Source organism: Rattus norvegicus, chromosome 2 (genome assembly GCF_036323735.1).
Source record: "Rattus norvegicus strain BN/NHsdMcwi chromosome 2, GRCr8, whole genome shotgun sequence".
NCBI classification, from domain to species: domain Eukaryota; kingdom Metazoa; phylum Chordata; class Mammalia; order Rodentia; family Muridae; genus Rattus; species Rattus norvegicus.
In genome coordinates this window covers 198,335,538-198,354,750 of record NC_086020.1, presented here as the reverse complement: position 1 = coordinate 198,354,750, position 19,213 = coordinate 198,335,538, and the positions used below count along the sequence as shown (strand labels likewise).

The window sequence follows — 19,213 nt, the reverse complement described above, 5'->3', positions numbered from 1 at the left end:
TGGGCGCGCGACACCCTCTCCTTTTGGATGGCCTTCTTCCTTTCCCCCTTTCCATAATGCCTTCCTCAGAATGAAAATGAAGAATAACTGGTATTGATCGATGACTGGACCTGTGTTCAATAAAGTCTTACATCTACTGAATGACATTTGTCATTACAGCAACCTACGAAGTGGATAGAATTATCCAGAGTTACTGAATAGGTAGTGAGGATGGATGCATACATCCTCCCGTGGTGTGGGTTCCTGTGGCAGATGACAGTCACTACTGTCCTCTCCTTCTCTGTCCCTGATTTAAAACAAAGAGGAAAACTGTGGTCAGGAGTGTGTAAGTGACAGGCATCTGCAGAGAGAAAGTACTTTCTCCCACCCTGGCTGACAGTGCGGTGGAAGAGTGTGGGAGGCCACAGTCCAAGGCCAGCCAAGCCTGGCCTCTTGGGTACAGGCAGCCTTGGAGCTTTGAGTTATTCACCGCTTGTCTGGGTGCTCAACTGGAAAGATGGTACAGCATAATGCCTTTCACTAGCAGGGCTGGGAAAAATGGGGTGGATACATTCAGCTTCTAGATTTCTGAGTTTAGATTTTCTGCATCAGGAGAATGGCCAAGGCCACTCCATTATCTCTTTGCCAGGTCACCTATCCCTCTGCTCATTCAGTCAGGATTTACTGAGGTACTGGGTGAGATCTTTGCTCTCTTCTTAAGTACACTGGCACGTTACTGGTCCCTTTAACCTGCCCGGTCCCTCCCCCAGCAAGGAGGAGCCTGCTGGTGAAAGAACAAGAGTGACAAGGATTTCTTGCTTTGAGAGAGGACTAAGAGGGCAAAATGGAAGCTGCACAGTCTTCCCCTGTGTGGACAAGGGACAGACTGCTGCCTTTCTAGCTGTGTGAGCAGGAGGGAAGCACTTAGCCTCTGTGTTTGTTGCTCCCACGCCAAAAGAGCATCTGCTTCCTTCTCAGACCAATCTTACAAAGATGGCCTTTGGAACCCAATACAAGGCTGCAAAGCCTAGACCTAGGGGCATTTTCATGACCACCCCTGCAGGCTCTGGCCCTTGGGCACAACTGGTCCTTTCCCCCAACCCAGTTTCCTCTTCTTTCCATTTACCTTTCTCCATTTCTTCTTCCCAGCCCTTCTCTCAGCCTAGGTTCTCATTTCCCTGGTTACTTGGGCTTCCCATTTCTTCATCAGTCTCCTTTATTCCTTGCCTATATCCTACATCCAGACAGTCTTCTGCCTAGAGGGAAATTATTCTGACCCCAGAATCTGCAGTATGGACTGAAAAACTAGACCCACACATGTGCTGCCCTGGTCTTCAGGGTGAGCAGCCAAGTCCCGTCTGATCCCCAGTAAGGTCTGAACCACGTTTGCTCTGTGTCTTGTCTAACGATCGGTGACTCCCGGGACTGTGTGGATTTTGTTAGGTGGTCTCTGTTTTGTTTTCCACAGCAGGACCTGGGTAATGGGGATGCAGGGACTGTTAGTCATTTAAGATCCTTGGTGTCTCTAGTCTTTGGCCTTTGGTCCTCAACCAGAAGAGGCCCCTTTCTTTGGACCGTTCCATTTTTGATATGAATGGCAGGGTTTGGCACATGGTTGGTGTCTAGGAAATTTGGAATCTGAATGAAATTACCTCCAGAGAAATTTTGGCCTACCCATATGTGATGGTTTGTGTATGCTCGGCCCAGGGATGGCCCTATTAGAAGGTGTGCCCCTGTTAGAGTAGGTGTGTCACTTTGGTGTAGACTTTAAGATCCTCATCCTAGCTGCCTGGAAGCCAGTATTCTGCTAGCAGCCTTCAGATGAAGATGTAGAACTCTCAGCTCTGCCTGCACCATGCCTGTCTGGACACTGTCATGCTCCCACCTTGATGATACTGGACTGAATCTCTGAACCTGTAAACCAGCCCCAATTAAATGTTGTCCTTATAAGGTTGACCTTGGTCATGGTGTCTGTTCACAGCAGTAAAATCCTAACTAAGACACCATACAACCTGCTGTAGGGCTTAGAGCTCTGGAAAGAAAAATCTTATCCAGAGACGTTAGAGCAATGCGTCCATGCAGAGGTACTGGGGTTCAAGTCAGAGGGTCTCTCAGCTAAGCAGGCTCATTTAGAAGCTGCCGCTGTCTGTGGAAGAGCATGATCGGGATGGGTAGGCCTGGCGTGCTGGGCCCCAGTGCCACAGTGTATGGTCAAAGATACTGTGGACATTTTGCATCGAGCTGCCCGTGAAGAACGTGGACACATTGCAGAAGTACCTAGCGAGCATGTTCCTATGGCACGGGTTGGATCACAGTGTCTGACCTTCGTCAGGCAGTGCCTGCAACCTGTCTGTGCCAGGCAGCACATCTGGATGAGAGCCCTGATGGGTGTTGTCTTCAGACCCCCTGCCTGCTGCTGCCTACTGCAGCTGAGGAACAGGCAGGGTTGCTGAAATGAGCCGGGAACTAAGAGATAGAGATCATAAGGTAAAGATTAATAGAAGTGAAATGTCCACCAAACTGGTAAGTTCACGTTATTTTAGTCAGCGCTTGTTAAATTTTAACTAAAAGACAAAGAAGATAAGCTGGGAAGGATGTGGTGAAGGCAGGAGTGGCAGGCACTCTAATAATGTTGAGTAAAGAGAATACAATTACCAAGGACACCAAAGTAGACATGGACCTAGAACAAAGGTTGGCAAATGTTCCCCCATGAAAAGCCAGTATTTAGGCTTCGTGGGTCATACACCCTCCTCTGTAGTTTCTCAACTCTGCAGTTAGAAGGGAGAAGCAACAATACAGCTCTGGCCGTGGTAGTGCTGGTGGTGCACATCGTTAGTACTAGCACTCCAGAGGCAGTTAGGAGGGTCTCTGTGAGTTCGAGACCAACCTGGTCTACTTAGTGAATTCCAGACTAGCCTTGCGATGTCGACCAATCCTGTCTCAAACAAAACCAACCAACCAAACAACACCCTCACAACAGAAACAATCAAGTACAGGAAAATTAATGTGTTCCAAGAGACACAACATTAGCAAATCACTGGATTCAAATGTGGACAATAGACTTGAGTAGACATTTCCCCAGTTCAACATCACCAATTGCTAGAGAATTGTGACCTCTCAGCTCATTCACTGTCTTACTCAGCTTCTATGGTTATGATAAACCACCGTGATCAAAGCAACTTGGCTGGGGTGGGCCTCACTTGGTGTACATTTCCACAGTACAATGAAGGTGGGCCTCATTTCCACATTACAGCCTATCAGATAAGGACATCAGGGCAGGAACCTGGAAACAGGGAGTGCAGCAGAAGTGTGGAGGAGATCTGTTCACTGGCTTGCTCACCTCGCTTTTTTGTACCATCTAGGACCACCTGCCCACCCCCACTCACATCAATCAGTCAGAAAACGGCATTGCAGACTTGCCTACAGGCAACCCTTGTGAGGGCATTTTCGGAATTGAGAGTCCCTATCTCAAATGACTCTACTTTGTGTCAAGTTGACAAAATATTAACTAAGAACACTGAGCTCATCTTAACATACACACACACACACACACACACACACACACACACACACACACACACGTGTATAAGGGCCAGTGACCTCAAAGTTGGGGTCCTCCTCAGTGCCTGTCCATCTTTCTTTGAGACCTTTCTGAATCATTCAGTGCTTTGGACTGGGATGAACCAGGGTCAGGACTCTTGGGTTCCTATGAACCCAGGTCCTGTTTCCTATTTGAACTCCTTGTAGCCACTTACAATATAGGTCACTCCCTATGTTGGTGCCACTGACTCTGCAAACCCCTGTACCAAGCGAGCACTGCTATTAGGACCCACCTATCCCAAGACAGTGTCTGTCCTTTCCAGAGTGGACCTCCAGCTCCGAGAGAGTAAAGTCCTGTCATGAACTCTCTCTACCTCTGGCCCCGGTCCCAGCCAAGGATGGGTTAAAGCTGATTCATGCTGCCTGTGCATTTCTGGGTTAGACAGGCTTAGTTAATGAGAACAAGAACCCAGAACTCCAGGTTGCTATTGTCATGGAACCCTGATTTATGAACTCTGCAAGCCTCTCCTGGTGCAGTCCCTCTCACATCCGCATGAATCAGGTAGCTCAGAAAACCACTGTCTGCCTTCCAGTCTGCTGCACTGGTATACAGTGATGTTTTCAGGGTCAAAAGAACCTCTGTTCCTCTCCTTCCCTCCTTTCGACCCCAGTTACTCCTTGGCTTCATAGAAATCTTCCCAAATGCTTCTCTCATTCTTCTGACGTCTTGCTGGGTAAAGCTCTTGACCTTTGAGGGGCAGTTTCAGTGCCTTGCTTTCTCAGCCTGTCCACTGTGGGATGCGGTCAGGTATTCACAGCCTCCTGGACTTAGCCAGCAGAAGAGAGATTACATCAGTGGCAACACATGCAGGGGCAGAGGCTTGTTTTTTTGTCTTTTTTGTTTTGTTTTATTTTTGTTGTGCTGTTTTTTTCTTTTTCAGATTAAAATATTGTTTCTAAAGGGGTGTGTGTGTGTGTGTGTGTGTGTGTGTGTGTGTGTACATATTTATGGGTACCCTAAGAGGCAAGAAAAGGTGGTCAGTCAGATCTTCTGGATTGGTGTTACAGGTGGTTGTGAGCCATCCAATGTGAGTGTTGGGAACCTTCCAGAGCAACAAGGGTCTTAATGTCTGAGCCATTTATTAAGTCCATGTTGTTGATGAACACACTGCATCCCATGCTGGTCTTGAGACCACTATATAGGCTTCAACTCACTGCAATCTTCCTAGCTCACCCGCCTGAGTAGTGTTACAGATATACACCACCATGGCAGGCTGGCAGTACCATATTCCTACTTGGTTTCCCATCCCTTCTGTAGACATCAGTTTCACCTGATGTCCAGCCAGTGCTGATGTGTTGAAGCTTCTACCATAAGCCAAGCCCCGGTTCAGGAAGATGGCTGCTCATCCTGCCCAACTGGGGCCTGCATAGCCTTACCAGGACACCGTCTCTGCCAGGGAACTTGTGCGTGAGAATGATGACAGCTGGTTTTGGCCTCAGAAGAAACAGAACCCAGAGTATCTGGAGACCCTCCCTGGGAAATTAAAGATATTACAGATTCTGGGGAGTGGTCAGTGCTTCCCAGGCACAAGGTGAAAGGAAGGGAGATGCTCCTGCTGTCATGATGGACTGGAAATCTCTCCGAATCTGTGAACCAAATACATCTCTTGGGATCGGTGAGATGGCTCAGTGGATTAAGGCACTTGCTGCCAAACCTAAGTTTGATTCTCAGGACTCACATACTGGAAAGAGAGGACTGACTCTAGTAAGTTGCTCACGTGGTACAGTGCTTCCTCCTCCCAATAAACAAGCATTAATTAATTAATTAATTAAGTCATAAGACACGTTAAAGAAATGTGTTGTCTATGTTAGCTGTTTTTGTCACAAGGATAAGGAAATTGATTAATATATGTTCATGAAGAGCACAGATGCCCTTCAGAGAACCATATCCAGTTAGAGCCCCACTGGGAAGCTCTGACTTACTAGGCTGTGGTTGGTGCTGGGTCTGAGTAAGTACCTGGTGTCCTTTCTCAAGGACTATGTCTTGAACATCTTGTGGTGTGGTAGTTTCTTTTTATCTCCTTCTCCATGTTAAAGTATGGGTCTGAATTGTCCCTGTCTGGCTAGTTTTATGTCAGTTTAACACAGGCTAGTCATCAAAGAGGAGGAAGCCACAGTTGAGAAAATGCCTCTTTAAGATTGTGTCCTAGAGGGGTTGGGGATTTAGCTCAGCGGTAGAGCGCTTGCCTAGCGAGCGCAAGGCCCTGGGTTTGGTCCCCAGCTCCAGAAAAAAAGAAAAGAAAAAACAAAAAGATTGTGTCGTAGGCAAACATGTAGGACATTTTCTTAATTAGTCAGGGAGGGTCTAGGCCATTTTTGGCCTGGGGGATGCTATCCCTGGAATCGTGGTGCTGGGTTCTATAGGAAAGCAGACTGAGCAAGCCATGGGAAGAAAGTCAGTAGTAAGTAGCTCCCTTCCACAGGTTTCTGCCCTGTTTGAGTTCCTGTCCTGACTTTCCTCAGAGATGAAGTCGTATAAGAAAAAAAAAAAAAAAAAAAAAACCAACAACAAAACAACCAAAAACCAAAAAACAAAAACCTTTCCTCCCCATGTTGTTTGGGTCAGAACATTTTATCACAGCAACAGGAACCCTGACTAGTGGTGGGGGCTGGAGAGATGACTTTGCTCTTCCAGAGGGCCTGAGGTTCAATTCCCAGCACCCACATGACAGTTTCACAATGGCCAGTAACTCCAAGATCTGGCATGCTCACACAGTCCTGCATTGCTGTGTGAGGTAAATCACCAGTGCACATAAAATAAAGTTAAAGAGAAAAGAAAGAAAAGAAATCCTGACTAAGACATCCCTCAAAGATTTATGTATTGAATGAAGGCATCGTTCTCAGTGTAATGGTATTCAAAGGTGGGCCTTTAAGAGGTGACTAGATCATGAGACCATGACCCATCAATGCCGTGGAGTAGGTGTGGATTAATAAAAGGCTATTGAGAGGTGGTGGACACCCCCCGGCGGGGTACTAATAGGAGGAAGTAGGTTTTATGGGTGGGCATGGCTGAGGGGTATATTTCCCTTTTACTTCTTGGTTTCATCACACCATGTGGTGAGCAGCTTTTCTCCAGCACCCACTCCCACTCTTCCCCATCATGGAGCCAAGAGATCATGGACTGAAGGCTCTGAGACCATAAGGCAGAATAAGTATTTCCTCATTTGGACTGATTTCCTGTCTTACTTTAAGCAACACCTGACTGTCGTGCATTTTCTTGTAGCTCACGCTTCTCTGTGAAATGAGGCAGATTCTCATTTTCACACCACTGTCCTCTGGTGTCAGAGAGAGACAGAGAGAGAGAGACAGACAGACAGACACAGAGAGAGAGAGAGAGACAGAGAGACAGAGAGACAGAGAGACAGAGAGACAGAGAGACAGAGAGACAGAGACAGTGTGGGGAGGGAGAAGAAGGGAGAGGGAGGGAGAGGAAGACCCCAGACTCTGAGGTGCACATGGTACCTACTGGGTGCCGGGGAGCCCAGTCTGGTCCTTGTCTCTCGGATAACCATGGACCACTAACTTATTTTCAATAACCACACAACCTACTTTGTTATTGACTTTGGAATTGGAAATGGTAGGTGAATGGTATTTCAGCCTGGAGCCTGTTCTTCTGAACCACATCCATCAAGTTGCACACTTTCTCAGCTAGTTCTCATTGTGCAGAGCTGCCATGGCTGTGGGGAGAGAGGAAGGATGGAAGAACAAAGGGAGAGGTCTGTGCTTGAGGCTGGCTGCATCTGCCTTGCTGGGTACAGGGAGCCCTGGCCGACTTTGAACTCTTAAGAAACTATTTGCCACTCGCTGTCCTGACATGAATGGCCTGGAATAGACGAAGCTGTTATTCAGACCAATCCACTGGGGAGCAGGTCGGTTTTGGCTCAGAGAGGCTAACCTCAGGCTCCCCAAGTGGGCAGCGTGGACTTTCTGCTCTTGGACTTGAGGGCAGCCCTAATGAGTCTTTCTTCCTGGACCTGCTGGTCACAGGAGAAGATCGCTTCTATTCTGCAGGGATCTGTCACACCCCTTTGTCCTGTTGGAGGTTCAACTTGTGTGCAGACACGGGCTAGAAAGAGCTTAGCTGTGAACCAGGAACATGGCTATGCATGTGAAGAGAGAGGGATGGGGTCCTCTGCAGGAGGATGGGAGACAGGAGCCCAGGGACCTCACCAAATGGCATCCACAGAGCCCGTCTGACTGGGGCTCTGTCCCACTGACTAGCTGTGTAAAGAGAAAGAAGTTGCTTAAGCCTTCTGCACCTCAGGTTCCCTCCTGACCAGGAGCATGGTCGGACAGATTTTGAAGGATTCTTGAGTGGGTGTCCATGTCTGCACTGATATCTACTGTGTTCAAAGCACCCTGTAGAGGGTCTAGATACCCTCTCCGTCCTTCCGACTCCACCTTCCTCACGGGTGACTCTATCCAGCTCTGGATGAACGATTTCTTACGAAGTAACAGTATACTTTCTCTGCTATGCATAGGTGGGGACTTAGGCTCAGAATAGACAGTAAGTTACAGCAGTCCTCTCTGTGCTGCCTCCCAGGTGACCATTCATGCCTGATCCATGTGTAATCCTGACAACTGGTGCAACATGTAAGTTTTAGGCAGGTTTTGTAATTTTATACAGCCAGTTTCTGGAAACCAGTGCCTGGAAAAACGTCACTAGTACTCATTTTCACCTCATTCATGTCTTAATTTTTATCCATATTTTGTGGTATTTATTAGATGCAGTCGACAAAGCATTAATATGCATCTGTGGAAAAATGTATCCTCAACTTTGAAATCGTCTGTTCAGATTTATAATAGTTTTATTCTGCCTCCTGATATTCACTAACTTGGAATCTTCCCGTGTTGAGATAAGGTTTTCCGTCCCTTCCATCAAAGTTACTGTGTAGATGCTGAAGATGACCTCGATCTTCCTTCTGTCCAGCCCCAGCCTCCCGAGAGCTGAGTTTGCGGGTGAGCGCCACCATGTTTGGTTTGTGGAGTTCTTGGGGTTGACTCCAAGGCTTCTGCACGCGAGGCAGGCTTCACCACTCAGCCATTTCTCCGGCCCCTGTGATTTCCTTCTGGTTTGTCATTGTTGGAGTCATGCTCTGTCAATTCTGCTAGTGTTTTTACGGTATGCGCTTACTGGGTTCTCGCATTTTCAGTATTTTTCTTCTTTGTGTAGTTTTTTGTTTTCTGTGATTTTATTTTACAATGAACTTGGCTGCTTCACTGCCACGTTGAAACCTTAATACAATTAGAGTTTTGTCTCTTTCTCTTTTAACTCCATCTGTCCTCTTCTTCCTTCTCCTTCCCCTTTATCCCATTTCCTCCCTCCCTTTCTTTCTTATTTCTTTGTCTCAGTTGTGAGCTGGCCACGTCTTAGGACATGGTCATATCCATTTCATTATTTCTTACAGAAATGAGAAAATATTACCTACCTTCTACTATTACCACTTCTACCTATTTCCTAGGTTTAACTTTGAGGTGCGACCCCTTTGGGGTTAAATAGCACAGATCCTGCATATCAGATAATTGTATTACCATTCACAACAGTAGCTCAATTATAGTTATGAAGTAGCAATGAAATAATTTTATGGTGGGGGGGGGGTTCAGCACAACACAACACGAGGGCCACAGCATTAGGAAGGTTGGAAACCACTGATCAACAGTCAGCATGTGAGAAACTTTCAGAGAGCCTCAATGGGGCAGAGAATGCTTTGTTTGTTAGCACTTACTTTTCTTATAGGGCTTTAAAATTTTCGAATCCATTATTTATAGAACTCTGTGTTTTTGCATAGACCATGTTGAATGTCACCCATTAGCCTGGAAGGAATTATGGAATCCATCTCAGATGTCACCCTATAGGTGACATTTTCCTTCAATACGTTTAGATTATTCCTGCACAGTGTCCCTTTAAGACACTGGGGCTGGCTGCACTGTGAACTTGTGACAGTGCACAGAGACATCCAGATGATCAGTGATCAACACTGGGATTGAATTCTCCAGGACAGCACCGGCTGTGACTCCTAGCTTCAGGTCTCTCCATGTCCCCAATCCCCACTGCTCCCTGTTGCCTTTTAGAGACCTCTCTCATTCAAAGGGGTGATGCTCTTGGAGTCTGGGGACCCTGCGTTGAGCACTTGCTGTCCTAGCCCTTATCCCTGTCTGCAGAGCGACTCTGTCCTCTGAAGGGTTCCAGGGCTCTGGCTCCCTTCCAGGCCCTCTGAGCCCTTTGTTCTGGAGAGTATGGATTCCTTGTCTTTCCTTCCACTCCCCTTCTCTAGTTCCCATAGTGCATGAAAATGTGCTGATGCGCCTCATTCATACTTGCAAATTATCTCCCTGTAGTTCCCAGAAAACTGCTGCTAAAGCCCCAGTGACATGGTCTGTTTGCATGCATCCTCACAGGGACCTGCAGAGCGTGTGGCTTCTCTAATGTCCTAGGATGAGATGGCCTCTGCTTGTCCCTGCACCCACACTGCACACCTCCTCTGTGTGTGAGGTGACACACTGGCTTCATACCCCATAGTCTTAATAAAAGATGACTTAATCCCAAAATGTACTCTCTGCAGAGCAGCAGCATTGCCCTTTGACCTGTAAACTGTTTTTAGTCTCCTCGTCAGTCATTTGTTTTTCATCTGATAAGTTTCTGTAAACAAGGTGATGTCATCCTCAGGCCAATTAACCACAAGCTTCTTGGTTATGGAAGAGTCTCTTGCCTTCAAGGAAGAAAGTAGGCAGGCAGGACAGTGTTCTTGGTAGGGGATTGTCCTTGTGAAGGTTATACCACAGGACATATATCCCAGGATAACCTGAATTTGAGCCACCCTGTCATATACAAACACATGTCAGGAGCCTGGGCCAGGTCCAGCATCTAGGGATGTGGACAGCTGCAGGTCTAGCTTTGGGCTCCTTGTGTCCTGTGCAGAGTGTTACAGGCTCCCATGTGTACAGCATCCTGTTGTCCTTTGAAAACGAGCCTCTTGGCTCCCTTGCACTCTACTGGGTTCTGTCAGCTGACTGTTGTCCGCAGCTGTGGCTTCCCTCAGACTGCCAGTCCCTCTCTGGTTGGTTCTTGAGTTTAGATTCATAAACATGGCCAAAGTACTGATTAGGTTTTAATAACTGATAACAGAAGGACTGAGTTCCCAAATCTCAAGGAAAATATGGAGACTTGTTTGTCTCTGCCCCGAGGCTGTTTCCATGTCGCCAACTGTTCCTGTAGCTTGAAGCTGTGTGCACAAAAATCTTGTAGCTGTCAGACTGGGACAGTCCTTTCTCTGAGGATAGGTGCTACATTGAACTCTCAGATCGGGGGCTGGCCTTTTTGTCTTTAAGCTGAGAGTCGAGAGCCTCCCCACCCCCCGCTGACAGATTCCCACAGTCTGGATGTGAAAACTGAGCTCTGCAAAGGAAAGGAAGGCGGGAGAACACCCACCCGTGTTCTTTCGCTGTCTGGCCAGTCTCCAGGGAAAGTGCTAGCTAGTCTCGGGAGCATCCAGCAGGCGGCGATGGCGGCGGTCGCTAAGAGTGTTTTGGGGAGCAGGCGAGCAAATTCTGCTTTCAGGGTGTGTAGAACAGAATCCTGGGGCAGAGGCTGCTAAGGATCTTAACCCCGCCTCTCCCGGAGAGGGTGTGGCCCTCTACTTTCTGCTCTAGGGTCTGTAGCTCTGGTTACAGACCCGGAAGGGGAATGACTAATTGGGATTGGTGCAGGGCTGGGAGGGACCTCATTATTTTGTCCGGCCCACGTTTCTCTGGTAATCTGTATAAAGTCGCAACACACAGGTCAATTCTGCTGAAGCCAAATTGAGAAGACCACAGCGCCAGAACCATGCCTATGATACTGGGATACTGGAACGTCCGCGGGGTGAGAAAGGGGTCCGCTTGGAGTGTGGGACTGGGATGTGAAGCAGAAAATTCTTAACAACAGGGGCCCTTCAAATAACGGGCACTCCTCGGGCCTTACTAGATCTTCTGCCTGTAGCTCTCAGCGTTCAGGAACACCCCTGGATGACTATGTGTGTGCGTATGTGTGTGGTATGCACATGCACGTGCGGGGTGGCTGCGTTTGTGGAGTGTGGAAGGTCTCAACGGGTGAAGATGAAGTCACACAATAAAGTCTCCACAATTTCTAACCTCTGTCCTTGGTCCTCTCTCCCAGCTGACACACCCGATCCGCCTGCTCCTGGAATACACAGACTCAAGCTATGAGGAGAAGAGATACGCCATGGGCGACGGTAATGATACCTTCTTGGGCAGACATCTGCTTCCCTCTTGCCTATCAACCTGCCTAGACTTCCTGTTATTTAACCCTGCTGGTCTCCCTCTAGCTGAAGCTAGCGGTTGCTGCTTCCAGAAACTTCTTTGAGGGTGCAGTTTGAATTTTCTGTATAGAACACTGAGAAGGGAATTCCTCGTCCATTTGTATTTATAATTAGACGGAATTCGTTATTGGGGTCTTATTGGGTCCACCCCCCTTTATCACCAGTTGTTATTCAGACCCCTCCCCACCTTGGAAAGTGACTCGCTGTAATAGGTTGCAGATCCCCTGACTTAGGTTCTTGCTACTGGTCGAATGGGACAGTGGGGTGATTTCTTTTCACATCCTCTTGTCCACCACAGCTCCCGACTATGACAGAAGCCAGTGGCTGAATGAGAAGTTCAAACTGGGCCTGGACTTCCCCAATGTAGGTGCAGGGAAGGGGAGGTTTGGGGAAGGCCTGGTGCTCTCACCTCATCTCCTGGCCTGGCTGAGGGGTTGGCATCAGTGTTTCTGCTTTCCTGCTCCATCCCTGCTGGCTGCACAGTGTTTCTGTGATGGGCTGTGTCCTAGCTCTCCCACTTAGTGCACACTGAGTGTCAAGGCCACGTCTGTCCTCACCCAGGGAAGGGCAGCCCATAACCCATCTGACCATCCCTGCTTGTCTATCCAGCTGCCCTACTTAATTGATGGATCGCGCAAGATTACCCAGAGCAATGCCATAATGCGCTACCTTGCCCGCAAGCACCACCTGTGTGAGTGGGGCTGGCTGCAGGGCGGGGAGTGGTGGAGAGTCTCCTTGGCTTGGCTGGGTTGGGATCTGAGGGTGCTGCGTGTGCTACAGGTGGAGAGACAGAGGAGGAGCGGATTCGTGCAGACATTGTGGAGAACCAGGTCATGGACAACCGCATGCAGCTCATCATGCTTTGTTACAACCCCGACTTTGTGAGTGGCCAGTGGGTGGAGGAGGCAGGGTTCGCAGCAGGAGTTCAAGTCTGCATTCAGATCGTAGCACCCTCCTTCAGTAATGAGCTGTGTTACTCATTCTCCGAGATTTCCAATCTTCTAGCAGAACGATCCTCATCACCCGGGCGACCTATCACATCAACACTGTGAAACCATCCCTACTAGTCTTAGGTTATTCAGTACAGTTGTAAATCTCTGCTAAGTCGTCCTTTACCTATTCCAAAGTGTTGTTTATGCCAAAAGCCTCCAGAATGAAATGAGAGGATGTGGATGGAATTGTTTCATCGTTTAAAGTGCTTGCTACATAGCATGAAGGCTTCAGTATGAATCCTTAGCACCCTATAAAAACACCCTGGTGTGGCAGCCTGCTCTTATAAACATAGTGTTCCGGGGGGAGGAACAGGAGGGTTTCTTGGGTTTTGCTGACCAATGAGGCCAGTTGGTCTTTGAGCTCTAGATTTAGTGAGAGGCCCTGTCTCAAAAATAAGGTGGGCAGTGATTGAGAAAGACATCTGGCACCAACCTTGGACCCCCATGCACCAACAGGCACTAGTATATTCCCTAAATGATGAAAATAAGTTCTGTTTACACACTGGTCTTACACATCTATCCAGCTCTTTCCCCATAGGTCTGTCTTGGGTATCAATAGAAAACCAGGACATCTTTCTGGTAGGCAGCTCAGGGTCAGCCAGAGGAACTTTGACCCCTGATCAAATCAATCACTGATCAAAACCCCTTTTCCTTTCAATATTAATCAACTGATGCACACCCTTAAAACAGCTGATCATACCCCTCAAATAGCTGATCTCTTCTCATTGCAAATATCTGATCCAATCTGGATCCAGTATAACTGTCTTCTCCCAGGGTCTCTGTGCCCTTTGTTTCTGTGTTTCCATTGGATCTCTGAAGCCAACGCATGCAAGATACTCAGGAGGTCCTGGGTGTGACTCAGCGCCTGGTTTGGACTTCAGTGGTGACAGATTTCAGGGACAGCGTAAAATTTCTTTCATCACTTCTCACACGAATCCTGTCACCAGTAAAATAGTGATGTGTTAAATGGAATCCTGGACACAGGCCTGGCCATTCCATTGCAAAGCCCTGTCCTGGGGAGCCTGAGTCTAAAGGTGACAGCTGTTCTCTGCCTTAGGAGAAGCAGAAGCCAGAGTTCTTGAAGACCATCCCTGAGAAGATGAAGCTCTACTCTGAGTTCCTGGGCAAGCGACCATGGTTTGCAGGGGACAAGGTAAAGGCACAGGGTGGGGAGGAGGAGCTGCCATTCTCCCCTGGTGTCAAATTCCAGAGCGCTCACCCTTGGCTTCCTGCAGGTCACCTATGTGGATTTCCTTGCTTATGACATTCTTGACCAGTACCACATTTTTGAGCCCAAGTGCCTGGACGCCTTCCCAAACCTGAAGGACTTCCTGGCCCGCTTCGAGGTGATGCCCTTGATCCTGCTTCCTCTTGGGTTGTCTTCTTCCTCAGATCCATGATGCTTTCTAGGCCCAAGACTAGGAAAATAACCAGGATTTTCTGAGCTTTCTGTAAAGAACTGTATTAGACAATAGTTATTCAAAATTCCAGGAGATTGATGTGATTCTGAGTCCCATTGGACAGATAAGAAGCCTGATACTATGGAAGGTACTCATGTGTCCAAGGTCTCCGCATCTGCGGCTGCACCCGGTTTGGGGCGGCATTCAGTGACTGCCCCTTCTTTGGGTCAAAAGGGCCAAGCACAACCTCATGTTCCAGTTTAGGATCCCTGGCAAGGCAGAGCATGTTGATAGTGTGTGGGTCTTGGCCTTAGGAGACTGAGACAGCAGGACTAATGTGACATACTCAGATAGAAGAAAGTCCAGACCTGATCTGCAGAGTGCTGAGAGCCCAGGGTGTAAACATGTGAGTGCCTTCCCTGTTGGGGGACATTTAGCATGAGTGTGTGCTGGTGTGAGTGTGGCTGGTGTGAGTGTGTGCTGGGGCGTTGCTTCCTCCTTACACTCTTCTCTTTAATGTTACAGGGCCTGTCTGTGATATAGAGCTAAAATTTTTTTCTTTATTATTATTCTCTGGCATTCTCCTCTATACGAGGTTCATGTTGGGCCCAGGGGCCATACAAAATACTGCCATCTTGGGACTGAGCCATCAGAGAGCTGCGGACAGCCAGACTGTAAGATGTTTATGATATTCTCCTGGACCTCACCTCCGTCAGACTTGGGTCCTTCAGACATGTAGGAATTAGACGCATTGATCCAAGGGTTTTCTACCTGCAGTCTGTTGACCTTGCCCGTTCTCCATCAAGGGATACAATTTCTCTGCTAATTCTCAGTCTGTCTCTGTCCCCAGCCCTCCACCCCCACCCAGGGTCTTGTGCTTACTAGGCGAGCGCTCACCCACTGAAACCCCAGCCTTTCTCTGTTTGTTCTAATCAGCTCTGGCTCTGGCTCAGGCTGGGTATCCTGGGAAACTGTGCAAGAGTTGGCACCACTCCGGGGTGGGTGGATGGGGAAACAGAGCAGCGTGTTAGCTTAGCTTGTGTGTCGTCTGTGGTAGCTCAGCGCGCACCCTCTGGAGCTCTCTGTGTTCTCCTGGCTTGGTGTATGGACGCAGTGACATGGAGTGGCCCCTGCTTTAGGGGTGGAGATGAAGAAAGCCAGGGTGCAGCGAGATTGTACTGAGCAGCAGGTAGAGAATGAACTCCTCTCTCAGGAAATTGATTAGAATCCCGTTTAGCTTATCTTCCTGGCCTGTTCTCTTGTTCCCTTTCTTGAATGATTTGCTGAGTCACTGGGTGCCTGGCTGCCTTCCTGAGCACACACAGTCAAGTTTTGACTCCACTGTCCTGTTAGATCCCTTCTTTGTGTGTAAATACAGGCTAGAGCGAGCTTCCCCAGGTACAGATCATGTCCATGCAGAGAGGCAGTTGCAGTGTCTCCTTGGGAGTGTTGAAGAGGTGTAGGGAAACTGTGTGTGTGTGTGTGTGTGTGTGTGTGTGTGTGTGTGTGTGTGTGTGTATGGGTGTGTGTGGGGTATGGGTGTGTGTCGGGAGTTGGGGTGTGTGGGGTGTGTGTGGAGTGTATGTGTGTATGTAGGGGGGTGGGTATGTGTATGGGGATCAAGAGAGCGAGAGAGTGAGAGCACACAGAAGGCTGCTCCTGAGCAGGATGAATCCAGCCCTGTTTCAGTAGCTGTGTGAGTCCGGACGGACATTCCCAGCCTCTCTGGGCTTCAGGTTCCCCCCTGAGAACTGATCTTGCAAGACTCATGGGTAGGTTTTCTGAATCTATATTGTAATTTTTAGTGAGTATAAAACAACTTATGCAGGATCCAGTCTCCCCTTTGCTATGGGAAATGGAAGAGTTCTGTTGCTTGGGCTGGGAGCTAAGCAGGCTGCTCTGCGCTCCAGCATGATTCCAGGACAAAAGCTGTTCCCAACCTGGGGCTGCTCCTCTGAGTGGGCTCCAGACCTGAGCTCTGGCTGTGTCCTTCCCAATTTGCAGGGCCTGAAGAAGATCTCTGCCTACATGAAGAGCAGCCACTACCTCTCAACACCTATATTTTCGAAGTTGGCCCAATGGAGTAACAAGTAGGCCCTTGCTACACTGGCACTCACAGGGAGGACCTATCCACATTGGATCCTGCAGGCACCCTGGCCTTCTGCACTGTGGTTCTCTCTCCTTCCTGCTCCCTTCTCCAGCTTTGTCAGCCCCATCTCCTCAACCTCACCCCAGTCATGCCCACATAGTCTTCATTCTCCCCACTTTCTTTCATAGTGGTCCCCTTCTTTATTGACACCTTAACACAACCTCACAGTCCTTTTCTGTGATTTGAGGTCTGCCCTGAACTCAGTCTCCCTAGACTTACCCCAAATGTAACACTGTCTCAGTGCCAGCCTGTTCCTGGTGGGGGAGCTGCCCCAGGCCTGTCTCATCTTTAATAAAGCCTGAAACACATTTGCTGTGTGTTGTGTCTTTTCTTTTGCTCTTTAGACTCTCCAAGCATCATGGCTACTTCCGAAGAATCTGAGCTCTGAGCCTATAGTGCCAGGCTCTGAAATGTCTAATGGAATCAGAAGAACTTTGACATATCTTGGTTCTAACCTGAGACTCTCAAAGCTCTTTAAAGCAGTGTTTCTCCACCTGTGGGTCGTCATCCCTTGGGGATGGGTTACATATCAGATATCATGCATATTATGATTGACAACAGTAGCAAAATTACAGTTGTGAAGTAGCAACGAAAATAATTTTATGATTGAGGTCACTACAACATGAGGAACTGTATTAAAGGGTGGCAGCATTAGGAAGGTGGAGAGACACTGGGTTAGAGGATAAAGTGTGCTTGCCAGGAATCTCATTCACTGTGGCATGCTGGGAATCTCATTCACTGTGGCATGCTGGGAATCTCATTCACTGAGGCATGCTGGGACTTCCGAACTGTGAAGAGCTGTGGGTCTCAGTGAGTGGAGTACCCAGGTGGGGCCCTAGATGGTCTCTCCAACTCGTATATGCCAGGGCTGTGCCAGTTTAGGTCTCTAGGCTATTGTCTTTACTGTCTCTTTTGGCTTGGAGCTCTATTGGCATGGAGACCTTCATTCTTGGTTAATCCTTTCCTATCTGGGGAAACTGAATTGAAAATACCGTCACTCTCAGTTATTGTTGGTGTCTCCTCTAATGTCCATGCATCGCCCTTTCAGGAAAGCTGTTTAATATAGTGAGCTTCATTCAGTTCCTGGAGAACTGATTATAGGTGAGTCTTCTTTAATTAACTCCAGTTTGAGAGCTGAAGAGATGGCCCAGAGGTTCAGAGCACTGGCTGTTCTTCTAGAAGACTGGTGTTTAGTTCTAGTACCCACATGGCTGCTAACAGTGCTTTCTGCCTGACTCCTCTCTGGCCTCTGTGTACTGTATGCATGTGGTACAAAATCACCCATACACATAAAATAAAATACAAAATGAGGCTGAGGATGAGTAAATTCTTTCTGTAATGTCCAGATGCCTATCATCTCCAGGTCTGGTCACTGCTATCCTTCTCTCTGTCATGATCTGGGACTGTACCAGTGTCTCTGATATAGTCAGGTCTGGACTGAAAATGTCAGTGGCTTTCTGGCTTTTTCTCTTGCAGTGGACAGGTCATGGGGCAACGAATCACATGACAAATAGCTCACGCACACCCACAATAACCCCCAAATAAACTGTCTCTATAATATAGACTCCATTTTCTATTGATTCTGTCTCTTGGAGAATCAAGTACCCTCACCGGTACACATAGCAAAAACTGATCAATGGGTAAGTTCATTCAGACACTCAAGGCATAATTTTAGAGGAAGTGCATTAATTTAAGGCCTTTTTTCCTACTTGGACTAGCTGGAAGAATTGTCTTCAAATACAGCTCCAAGGAGATGTGCAGGAAAGAAGTCTTTGACAGGTTAAGACACCTTTCTTTGTCCTAAAAATCTCAGTGTGTTATGGGTCTCTGTCTGCTTGCACATTTTATCCAGCTTATGGTCCTGATGAAGATTGAATGAGCAGTTGCTTGGAACTGCTGCTATGGTTACATCTGTCACTGATGCCTTGGCCCCGTGACAATCAACAGGCACTTATGCAGCTCAGTGGATCCTACATGGCCCTACTCTGCAGCTCTGGAGGAATTACTATGTGTGAGTGGATCTAGCTGCCTGTTCCTGAGTTCTGTATCACTCAGAGAATGATCTATGAAGTTGTACTTTAGGTTTTGAATTTAAGAGTTTTCTTAAGTATACAGCAAAGTAAAAGAATTAATGGTAAGAGATGATTGATAGATGAGTGGATAGGCTTGGACTTAGGTTTCACTCCATGGCTTGGCTTCCTACCAATGAATTTCTCCTCTCTCTCTCTCTCTCTCTCTCTCTCTCTCTCTCTCTCTCTCTCTCTCTCTCTCTCTCTCCAGAGTTTCTCGGTGTAGCCCCGGCTGTCCTGGAACTTGCTTTGTAGACCAGGCTGGCTTCAAACTCACAGAGATCTGCCTGCTCTGCCTCTCGAGTACTTGGATTAAAGGCTTGCCCCACCATCACCCAGCCACTGTAGGTACTTTTATAACACGGTAAAATAGCATCTGGTAATAGCATGTGGTAATAGTAGAATCTGTTCACTTTTCAATTGTTCTCAAGGTGGATGATTTTTACTCTCAGGCTGTTTTGTTTCCTCTGCCACAGAGCTGGAGAGGGTGCTATAACATCCCCAGACAGAGAGCCTGGGAGGAAACTTTAAGACAAGCTTGGGTTTGAAATGGGTGTGTGCGTGGGGGTGGGCGGTATGTAGCCCTTGTCTAGGTTCAGCTACTCAGAGAGCACAAACAACATTTAACACTTTATCAACACAATGTGCATTAAATTCAGCCTGTAAATTTGCCATGTGTTATAGGATATTTTTATGTATTGAATCA

At 47.8% G+C, this 19,213-nt stretch overlaps 1 protein-coding gene across 3 annotated transcripts; it reads left to right on the top strand.

The window, feature by feature from the left end:
- Positions 1-8,743: 8,743 nt before the first annotated feature.
- Gstm1 (glutathione S-transferase mu 1) lies at positions 8,744-16,746 on the top strand. Of its 3 annotated transcripts, NM_017014.2 has the most exons (8): positions 11,368-11,440; positions 11,735-11,810; positions 12,196-12,260; positions 12,507-12,588; positions 12,678-12,778; positions 13,947-14,042; positions 14,125-14,235; positions 16,294-16,745. In NM_017014.2, exons 1-8 carry the CDS (start codon positions 11,405-11,407, stop codon positions 16,381-16,383), a joined length of 657 nt encoding a protein of 218 aa, NP_058710.2. In that variant the 5' UTR covers positions 11,368-11,404; the 3' UTR covers positions 16,384-16,745. The 3 variants fall into 3 exon arrangements, with proteins under 3 accessions (XP_038957642.1, NP_058710.2, XP_063137360.1); XM_039101714.2 differs by lacking the exons at positions 12,196-12,260; positions 12,507-12,588 and having other exon boundaries at positions 8,744-11,440; positions 16,294-16,746; XM_063281290.1 differs by lacking the exons at positions 11,368-11,440; positions 12,507-12,588 and having other exon boundaries at positions 11,759-11,810; positions 16,294-16,746.
- The last annotated feature ends 2,467 nt before the right edge of the window (positions 16,747-19,213 follow it).

Excerpts from the sequence above, each read along its gene's own strand:
- Gstm1 (NM_017014.2), top strand. The coding sequence starts at position 11,405 with ATGCCTATGATACTGGGATACTGGAACGTCCGCGGG. Across the intron at positions 12,261-12,506 it reads TGGGCCTGGACTTCCCCAAT|CTGCCCTACTTAATTGATGG; the intron begins GTAGGTGCAGGG and ends TTGTCTATCCAG. Across the intron at positions 12,779-13,946 it reads TTTGTTACAACCCCGACTTT|GAGAAGCAGAAGCCAGAGTT; the intron begins GTGAGTGGCCAG and ends TCTCTGCCTTAG.